This window comes from Alligator sinensis, unplaced genomic scaffold, assembly GCF_000455745.1.
Source record: "Alligator sinensis unplaced genomic scaffold, ASM45574v1 scaffold670_1, whole genome shotgun sequence".
In the NCBI taxonomy this organism is placed as follows: domain Eukaryota; kingdom Metazoa; phylum Chordata; order Crocodylia; family Alligatoridae; genus Alligator; species Alligator sinensis.
Window position 1 is genome coordinate 1,578,155 of NW_005842297.1, and position 11,245 is coordinate 1,589,399.

The following is an 11,245-nucleotide window of genomic DNA, read 5'->3' on the forward strand; positions in this document are numbered from 1 at the left end:
GATCCTACCAGCCCCGACTACTGCAGATCTGGGAGTCTCCCAAAGCCTGGGATACTCCAAAGAACAGGACTCGTAGGCAGCCCCTAAACACCTCCAAACCAGTCCCTCCCTGCCATCAGCATCGTCTAATTGTTCATGAGTCTCAAAATCCTTTATAATTTTTTCTCCTTCCTGGAGCAACTAAAATTACTCTACTTAATGCCCTGTCTTGCTGAGATACCTTTGCTACGGGGCGGCGCGGGCAGGAAGGAGAGGTGTCCCATAAACTGGGTTCCCATCCCAACAATAGCCCCTTCTGCCCATGTTTGAGAGTGGAAATTGTTCTTCCCTCTAGTAACAGAGTGAGATACTCAGTGGTTTCACTTGCTCCTTTTTCCTTAAGTATGCATCCCTCAGGTCCTTTGACTAAACCATGTCCAAAATCATAAAGATATATTATTAGCCAGTATAAGATAGTGATTCTCAACAAGCTACAGCACTCTGCGGTGCCCTGAGACCCTTTCAAGTGTGCCATAGGGTGCCAGGCACTGTTAGCACTATTAGGCATGCAAACATGATTCATAAAATAAACCCTGAGATTTCAAATAAGAATTAATAGTGTTAAAACCATTCTGACCTGTTGTGCTCTGAGTTCTTTGCAACAATAGAACTGCTGTATTATTTTTCTATAGTCAAACGAGTGCAAATTTTTTCCAAAGGGTGACTTGAATCTAACAAGAGGTGTCGAGCCCAACAAGGGGTGCCTCAAGTGTAAAATGGTTGAGAACTATTAGAATAATCCAGCACTTCCCAAACTTGGACAGAGTGCACATCACCAATTTAAAATGATACAACCTTCAGTACCACCAGCAATTTTTTCTGTTCAACCTTACATAACACCAGCAAATTTGTCATATAAAGTAATTACAATAAATCTGTTAGCATGTACCACTGACAGGTTGTTTGCATACCACAGGTACCCATACCACAGGTTGGGAACCGCTGGCATAATCCATAAACTACAACATAATCCATACTGTGATATAAGTGACAGTTACAGCATAACATTGGCTATTCAGCAAGACCGTATACATACCCTATCAATAAAACAAACAAAAAAACCCTGAATGACACTTCACAAACATCCGAAATTATAGTGGGGTTCATGACACCAAGGTCCCCTCTATGCGTTACATTAATACCACAATTAACATGTTAATTTCTGGTTGGCTTGCATGGTGCCTTAAACTGAACATGTGGCCTGGCTGACAATCAGTCTGGTCCTGGAACTGCACTGGGGTCAGCCCCAACCCCAGATCCATGGGCACCCAGCTTGTAACCTGCCAGTTCAGGGGGAGCCCAGAACCTGGGTAGGAATTTCAGAAAGCAGACAACATAATTTAAATCTTTCCCAATTTAAAAATCAATGGTACAAAAATCCCTCTCCAAATTTGAGGAGCAACTTGGTGATACCCCTTCAGGGAACAAGTAGTATTTCTATGCAACAAGGGTCTTAAGTGGGATCTGGTTTGTAGAGATGCCCTGTGATCCTAAGTTCCTCCTACACTATAATTGTGCAAGTATGGCACAATTGGGATCTGATCCGCAATCCCAAAAAAATTACACTTCCTGCCATACATGTGCGACAAGGCAGGAAGAGTGATTGCTGGGAGTGGGGATCAGATAAGAACGTCTTCTAGGGGCCCAACAAGTTAATCCCTCTAAATATAGAACATAAGGTAATTTATCAAGGTTGGCAGTAATAAGAATATTATATGCAACTTTAGGGAAAAATAGAAGAAAGAATGAAGATTTGGCTCTTGCTGAGCAACCACAAGGCAGATTTTTTTTAATTTAAGGTAGAAATTTTAACTAGAGGTTGATTTCCAATGCTATTTTAAAAAAATAAATGTTTTTCCACTCTACAGATTTAATCATATTAGAAAGTGCCAAATGCAGCTGAAATGCCATAAAACCCACCTTTTTCATCTTCGGAATGTCTTACTATTGGTACATCTTGCCTAGCAATGGACACTGGCAATACTTTTCTAGCAGAAATGTTTTCAGAACTAGTGGCAGCAGAAACTGTGGCACTTGCGGTTGAAATATTAGACATACTGCTGGTCAGGACTCCATCAAAGTTCCTCTCATCTGTGTCAGAATCATCTGAATGAAGAGGATTAGTAAAACAGAGGGGTGCTCGAACTGGAAATGTACTGCTATGATCCTCAGGTGTATTACTGGAAGGGGGTTCCACTTGAGATGTGGTGTTTGGTGCTAGAGTTGCAGTTTTTATACCATGACACAAGACATCTGAAGAGACATCCTCGGACACAGATGCAGTCAGTGCATTTTCAGACCCATGTAGTGACCACAAATCATGTCCCTTCTCTTTGAGAGACAAACGATCTGGTCTTGGTGGAGTGTCAGAACCCTTCCGACTCTGCAGCTCTTCTGGAGAAGGTACTACAGCTGTGTTAGATTCCAGACAGGAGTTTTGAGAAACATCAACAAGTGAACCCCCTGAACTGTGCTCCTGTGGCTTAAAGGTCTTATCCATTACACAGGCTGTAACAGGCTTAATTTTAATTGCATGTCCTCTGTTTAAAAGAGTGTTCCCCTCAAAGCTTCGTGGTCCCTCCTGAAGAGGTACTTTCTTGATTTCAAAACTTAGGTTCCGCTCAAGCTTTTTCTCTGCACGTTCGTTAGGTTCATTCTTCCCTGAATGTTCAATTGATTTGTTATAGTTTTCATTGAGGTCTGTTGAATGTTCTGATGAAACCATGTGCAAAACTGGCTTTGGATGGTATCTATCATTGTCCTGCCACACAGTAGTGACTGTCGGATAGGCTGAAGGAGGAGATGGTGTTAAGATGGGTGGTACGGGCTGAGGCTCTGGCGGTTGCAAGATTTCTTCCTTAGCATCTCCTTCTACAAGGCAACTGCAAAAAAGTGAAGAGTCTGTAGTTGCACAAGAAAACACCTAATTACCCCCACTCCCTTCACAAAGATACTCAGAGACCAATATTAAACTCTAAGCAACATTTCTAATGCTTGCAGACAAAGTTATAAAATATGGATAACATAACACAGTGGTGCTCAACCTTTTCAGAGCCACAGCACCCCTCCACCACTTCTTTTTTGTGTGACAGTATCCCCAGCTGAGAACCACAGTAGGCACTGCCTCAGCTTATTTCAGTGCCTCTCAACCAGGTGTTACTGATTCCAAGTAAAACCACCCCATGCCTGCTGCACAGCCAACCTAGGAAGGGCTGTGGCACATGCACACTCTAGAGCACGAGCTGCCTCATGTTGTGCTCCTTATGCTTCTCCCAAAAACAGAAGCAAGCAGGTGGAACTGCAGCAGAAGTGTACACACAGCAGTTTTACTTGGCTGCTGTGTCCACAACCCTCAGGGGGTTCATGCCACCCTGGATGAGAAACACTGACATAGCAGGCTTGAACTAAGCCACAAACAGGCAAAGAAACAAGTGATGCATTTTACAAAATATGATATAACAGTAATACTATAAATATCCCTTAAGGACTAGAGCATGCAAACCTTAGCCCACATGCATATACTCAGGATTTCTCATTTTTGTTCCTACAGCTGATTTTTACAGAGTGGTTGGGCCCCCTTGTGGCAATACTGGAGAAATACTTTCTAAGAAAAAGCCGCTTCATAGTACGTGATTTACATACAAAACACAGCTTTCAGTAAGGCATTGAAAACCTACATTAAATAAAAGACAGCTGCAAAGGACAGATACACAATGTTTGATATTCAGCCCCTTCTAATCCCTCTCAGGGTCCAAGTTTGACTTTTTACAAACATTTAGATGCACGCTTTTTCTAAATAGTTTTAATGAGGATGGTTGTAGTTACAAAATTTCCATATAAGCCAGCAGTAACAACTACTATTATCCAATGACACAGCTGCAGTAAATTATGTCCAACATATAAAAACAGATTAGTAGATCATGTGTGGATCATGTTTAGAAAGAAATTATAACAGTCTTCTTTAGCAAGGAAAAGTGACAAGTATAGGGTCATAGATAAGTCAGGTTCATAGATAATTTAGTGGAGCAGGATCTGACAAATAGCTTACAATTTCTATTAAGGACTGTTAAAAGAAAATGAAGCTGTTGTTTCTGGGATAAAAACATGTATTTTTAGTCTTATGGTTTTATACTTGCCAAAAATAGTTCTCTAATAAGAAATTTACTGCCACATGGAATTAGACTAAAAGGTCATCTGCATGTTTAATCTAACTGAATGAATACTTGTTTAAAAAGTCTACAAACAAACAGGAAGTCCTTTTCATTCAGATGTAATAAAATATTTTTTTCTTTTCCCTATACCAGCATAAAATCCAGTGACTCTTGGGATATAAAACAAAAACGTTGGAAATATTCTTATACAGTAGCATAAGATTGGGGAATTATCTTTAAATCAAAAAACAAACATTTCTATAGTAGGATGCAGAATATAACATTCAAAATATAATGAACGAAAATATGTATAACATCAGTATAGTTAACGGAATTTGGGAAGACAGTGCTATTCACAGGTTGCAAAGATATTTTACAAAGACTAGAATCAGGCTCATGATCATATGAAACACCAACTACATAGTTTATACAATTAAGTTCTCTTGTACTGTAGCTTCATGAAAAGAATGGATAAAAACCCAGGAGGAACGAAGAGTCAGATGAAACTCAAAAGGAGTAGATAAGACTTTTTCCCTTTTTTTCCAAAGTACAGCAAGACACAAAAGAAAAGAAAACAAAACAGGGGTTCTACAAATATGTCAAGATTAAAAAGACCACCAAAGAAACCAAAGGTTCCTTATGGAATGCATAAGGCAGGTTTTAGAGAGATTATACAGGGAAGGCTTTTTTTTTTTTTTTAACTTGTCTTCACAAATAAGGGCAGCTATCAGATGAGAAGTGCAGTTGGCAGCAAAGACAGGGAAGGAGACAAAGCAGCCCAGAGTAATGACAGAGCAGGTAAGAGAAGCTAGATGCTTTTACATTGGCAGGGCCAGACAGGATGAACCCTAGGGTATTGAGACCTTGTAGAGGTTGAGCAAGATTCCAGATGATTAGGAAAAGGGCAAATATAGTGCCCATCTTTAGGAAAGGAAAGGAGGAGGATCTGGGGAATGACATACCAGTCAGCCTGACCTTAATATCTGGCAAGATCATGGAAGGTCCTCAAGGAATCTACTATGAGGCACCTGGCGAGAACAAGGTGATCACGAACAGCCAGCATGGATTCACCAAGAGCATGTCATGCCCAATGAACCTAATGTCCTTCTATAAGGGGACAGGCTCTGTGGATGGGGGTGCAGGGGAGCAGCAAATGTTATACAATCTCAACTTCTGTGAGGCTTTTGACATTGGTCTCCCACAATATTCTCATTATCAAGCTAAGGAAATACAGACTAGACCAAACTACTACAACCTCGACACACAACTGGTTGGATCATCATGCTCAACGGGTGACCATCAATGGCTCAATGCCTAGTTGGGAAGAAGTATCAAGTGGGGTTCCCCAGGAGTTTGGTACTGTTAAACATCTCAATTACTTATTTGGATGAAGGGATAAAGTGCGTGCTTAGCAAATTTGTTGATGATACCAAGTTGGGTGGAGTTGAAGACACACTGGAGGGCAAAATGACCTGGAGAGATTGGAAAAATAGTCTGCATCCAATCAGATGAGATTCAACAAGGACAAGTGCAAAGTTGTGCACTTACAGTGGACCATGAACTGAATGAGCCAACAGTGTACTCCTGCTGCAAAAAACCCCACAAAAAACAAAAACAAAAAAAAACAACCCCAACAGCAACAGCTTATTGCGTTTTATTAACAGGAGTGCCACTTGCCAATCCACCCTCTTTAGCACTGGTGAGACTTCAAGAAGGATGTGGACAGACTAGAAAGAGTCCAGCACAGAGCAGCAAAAATGATAAGAGGAAGCAAGACTTAGAAAGAAAGGTTGAAAGAACTAGGCTTATTTAGTCTGGAGATAGCCCTTGAAGACGACTGATGGGGGAGCTGATAAGTCTTCAGATACCTTAAGGGTAAATTACAGAGAGGATGGAGATGGGCTTTTATCTGTGACCACAGGGAACAGGACTAGGAGCACTGGCCTCAAGGTGCAACAGAGGAAATGCAGATTGGGGATTAGAAGGAACTTTCTGACTATAAGGGTGGCCAAGCATTGGAACAGGCTTCCTAAAGAAGTTGTTAAATATCCACCCTTAGGCGTTTTCAAAAGCAGGTTGGACAGACACTTGATTGGAATGGTTTAGTCAGAGACAATCCTACCTTGTGCAGGGGGCTGGATCATACGATTTTGTGAGGTCCCTTCCAGCCCTACTTTCCTATGATCTCACAATCCTATCTATATTATCAATATTTCATGCCAAAGTTCTACAGAGAACACGTGAGTAAGTTATGATGCCAGAACTGGAGTTTCAACAGACTTTGAAATATCTTATTTTGAAAAAAAATGAATGGAAACATCTGAAAATTGATTGGTGTGAGAATTGATCCTAAATTGGATTCACTATACATTAACTTTACTATATTATCCCTTATGTCTTGTTAAAAAGCAGTATATAGAATTTTTTTGTATAGTACAAGTTTAAAAGTAAAATTGCTGGTATAACTGAGGATTTATTGAGGCTAAATGTAGTCTCGCTGCAAGAATGGAATAAAGTTTGTATTTGTCATTCTACAACACAGGGGTTGGTAACCCAAGAGCTGGGTCAGCAATCTGCGAGGCTGAAGCTGAGGCTTCAGCAGAAACCAGGAGTCAAGGATGTCTGCGCCAGGGGCTTTGACTCCACCATGCCACAGCTGGGTGGCAGGCAGAAGCGGGTGCAATAGCTGGGTTCTAGTGCCAACCTGCCTCATATCCACGCTGAGCCATTCCAGCCTGCCACTGAGAAAGATTACCAAGCCCTGTCATATTATATGGCCTTATATTAACAATGATTAAAAGGAAATGCTTACAGAAGTCATTTCCTAGACCAGGAGTGGCCAACCTGTGGCACAGATGCCATAACTAAGTGGCACATGGCAGATTAGGGAGGGAGCAGGGAACACAGAAGCAAATAGGGCAAAAAGCAGAGTAGCAAATTGCCAGGAAGCAGAATACAGAAAAGGAGATGGGGCAGAGGAATGGAATTGGAGTGACATTTGGGGAGAGAGTGGGTCTTACCTTGTGGCATGCCTGCCAAAAGTTGGCTGCCACTGACCTATACAACATGTGTTCAGTTTTTGGAACGCAAACCAGGAATAAACTTAACACCTGCAGAATCTGTTAATGTGAATGAGAGTGTTCAATCTATCCCAAAAACAATTTTTCAATATCTTTTGAGGAAGATTTTTGCTCAACTATCCATGTAGGTGTTGAGTTTCAGAGACAGTTGCACCCTTTAAGGTTTTGTACACATTTGTGGAATGGTCATGTAATTAAAGAACTAGATTTTCAAATTATAATCTAAGATACTATTTCCTGCTCTGGATGGTGTGTCTACATCCCTGGATGATACAGAAAATATTTCTAAATACATTAGAAATACATTTTAAAAAGAAGTGAAAAAAATGAGCACAGAACAGATGCTTTGTAGCTCAGATGTGCTGCTTTCCAGAGGTTAGTAAAACCTAATCCACCCTCAATTTGTGTATGAATTAAGAGCAAAAGCCTGTGTTTTCAACGTGTTTCATAAAAATGTGCCACACTAGATTATGGCAGGCAGGTGGCAGTGGTGGGGAGACCCACACAATACTTCAACTTAACCATATTCTTCATGGAATATAAGTGAAATACAAAGTAAAGTTATTCTTTCATAAACATACACAGCTTTAACAACATGTGAGTTTAAAGTTAACTATTTAGATTATTTGTAACCATGGAACCACTGGAAAGCCAATTTTCAAGTATCCAAGTACACTGAGCACTTCAGAGAATAAAGAAAATCTGTCTAAACAAGCATATTATCTATAGTATACGTATAAAAACAAGTCAGGCAGTCTCTCAAAAGGGAAATGCATTTGTATAGTACATCCATTTTTCATAGATTGTAGAGTCGAAGGGACCACAATGGATCATTGTGTCTGACCGCCTGCCCCTGGCAGGAAAGAGGACTGAGGTCAGATGAACCCAGCCAGGTGACTGTCAAGCCTCCTCTTGAAGACCTCCAAGTTAGGTGATAGTACCACCTCTCTTGGAAGCCCATTCCAGATTCTGGCCACCCTTACTGTAAAAAATGTCTTCCTAATGTCTAACCTAAATCTACTCTCCACTAGTTTGCACCCATTACTCCTAGTTACTCCCTGGAGCACTCTGGTAAATAGTGCATCACCAATTCCCTGTTGTCCTCCCTTGATAAACTTATAGGCAGCTACAAGGTCTCCCCTCAGCCATCTCTTGTGAAGGCTGAAGAGATCCAAAACTCTCAACCTCCCCTCGTAGGGTCTTTCACGGAGGCCACTAATCATGTGAGTGGCCCTCCTCTGAACCCTCTCCAGATTCTCCATGTCCCTCTTGAAGTGCGGCGCCCAAAACTGGACACAGTACTCCAACTGCAGCTGTAGTACTGTATTTACTCAAATACAAGATGACTCCCTAATAATTAGATTCTATATATAGAAAATGTATACATTTGTTATAATTTTCCACGTACCGAATTTAAGTATTGGAGGGTTGTCTGGAATCTGTCCCCTTGCACAGCTACAGCAGGGAAAGCAGTGGCTGAGAGGGGATGGGGACGGGAAATCAGGTGCCCCCCCTTGCCCTCTACCCTTCCCATTTTTCCCCCCTGCATCCCCCAGCCTCTGCCCCTGCCCTCAAACTCCCCCCAGTCTCTGCCCCAACCAAACCCCACCTAACTGTCAAATGCTGCTCGGGCTACTCTCTCCAGAAGCACAGCACATGGAAGCTCAGCCCTTGCCTGGCCATGCAGGGGAAGGAGCAGGGGGAAGGAGCTTTCAAGTGCTCCAGACCTGGAGAGACCTCCCAGAGCTGAGCTGCACCCAACAGTAAAGGGGAGCGAAGGGGGTCAATGTGTGGGAAGAAGCTGCAGAGGGGAAGCAGGGATGGGAGTGGGGCAGGAGGCTGCTATGGGTCTGACTTTAGCCTCCACCAGGGCTCAGGGCCAGAGTCAGAGCCACAGTAGCTGCCTGCTCCTCACTCCACTTCACATGCAAATATAAAGACAGGGGTTTTTCCCCCACCAGGCTGATGGGGGGGGGAATGACTTTTATTCAACTATACAGTATGTACTAGGAAATTAATAAAACAGCAGACAATTTAAATGTTGAACTACGCTGGTGCTTAATGAAAAAGTGTTTTAGTATTAAAGAAAGACCAAACGTAGTTCAGATTTAAATGAAGATTGGCTGGTGTCCAAGTGAAAAGCCCCCCAAGTAATCCATGGTTTTTCTGTGCGCCACACTGTAGTGTTTTATTATCAAATAAAAGAGAGTGATGCCAAGGTCATGGAATGCAGCTGCTGTGATCAACTAAAAATAGATACTGAGCTCTACGTTCTTCCAGATAATTAAAATAGGAACATTAAACCCTACATAAGAGGGCTGAAGCTAGACACCCACATTATTCTACTGTGCTTAAACATTTGATCTTATGCAGCCATGTGGGAGAAAAGCTATAATTTGCTGAAGTTGTCAGAAACTGAATTATAGGGTATAGCATACACCCAAGTGTGCAGAATGATCAAAAATAGTCCATTTGTGTTTCTCTACTAAAAAATCAGTTGTATGAGAAGTGTTTTTAAAACCACCACTAACAAATAAAGCAATGGCCGCTAATACAGCTACTAAGAGGTAGTTAGGTGGGTTAGTCTGAAGCCAGGACACAGTTGCCCCTTATAGATGAACTAATTGACAGATGCATAATTTTTTTGTAAGCAACAGCTTACTTCTGCTTAGCACGTGAGAAAGCAAGCTGTTGCTTATGAAGACTTGTTCATCTCTTAGGTGATCTACAAGGGGCAACTCTGCCCTGCCTTCGGACAGTTTAGCTACTAGCAGTCAGCTGATATATTAATATTTGTGATTTTAGACTAACCAAAAATGTATTAAAAGGTGTGCCTGTATGTCAGAGTTTCATTTTTGTATAACTATCCAATTAATCCAGTCACAAACCCTATAGGTACTAATTTGACTCATCAGTAACATTAAATGACAGCTGGGACAGAAGACAGGTTTTCTGCAGAAACAGAACAAACTGTAGGATTATGCTTAAAATGTGTTCTCATCTTTCTACTTTTCCATAAGATACATTTTCTCATTCCCCATTTTCTTTCAATATTGCTGTACTTTCTAGGTTGACTGTTCAATCATCAGCTCCAAAAGATCTCTTTACTTTGGAAAAGATTACCACTTCTGTCTAGTGAATACAAACTCCAATCCCTCTTTTCCTTTGCGTTTCCCTTTAGTTTTTTCCTTTTTTCTTCCTCTGTGCTTATTTGCTAACAGAAGACTGTCAAGCAATTATCAAGCAGTCCTTGAAGGAATCTGCTCCCGGAAATGAAACCAGTCTCATTAAGATACTCCCTCCACATTGCAGAGCTCCAAGACCTTCCCCAAGGACTGTAGCAGAATTATACTGTACCACAGTCAGTCTCCATTTGCAAATTATTCAAAGCTGGTTATGATGATCTTGCATAACAGGAACAGTTTGCCCCCTCCTTTTTTCATTTCTTAGTCTACAGCTATTCAGACACAATTGCCACAACTGACAAAGCCTAATTTATCAAGAGGATATTAATACTATTGTATTAGACCTAACATTTCCTGAAACACTGAATAAGCACCAATCATGGATCTTACAGACTCAGTGGTGCCTAAAATAAACTCTTGTGTTAACTGATGGGATAACAGCTGGAATTGTTCTTGCTCAGATGTTAGTGGCAGTAACCAAAGGGGTAATTTATTTATTTTTAATAATTTAAGACAAACAACATTCAGATGTAAGCTACACAGAAAGGTAACTGTGTTCAATAAGGATGTTTTATGTGCTTTAACAACAAATATGAGGTTTATAAAACATTTAGTGTTTAATGTAAGCCACTGCAATTCCAGAACACAACTGTTCCAGGCTTTGCTGGTTGCCACCTCCCTCCCTTTCTGCCACATGTGTCAAGCTGTTCTTAAGCCTCCCTCACAAGCATGGGTGTTGGCTGCAATCAAAGCTGGCTACTTCAGCTGGGGTGTACCAATACTCCTGCTG

At 41.3% G+C, this 11,245-nt stretch overlaps 1 protein-coding gene across 2 annotated transcripts in view; it reads right to left on the reverse strand.

Annotated features, from left to right (window-relative positions):
- Positions 1–11,245, reverse strand: part of PTPN12 (protein tyrosine phosphatase, non-receptor type 12) — a 72,952-nt gene that overhangs the window by 19,030 nt on the left and 42,677 nt on the right. For both annotated transcript variants that reach the window (XM_025209601.1, XM_025209600.1), the window contains one exon: positions 1,960–2,921. In XM_025209601.1, coding sequence (XP_025065386.1) covers positions 1,960–2,921 — 962 coding nt within the window. The remainder of the gene's footprint in view (positions 1–1,959; positions 2,922–11,245) is intronic.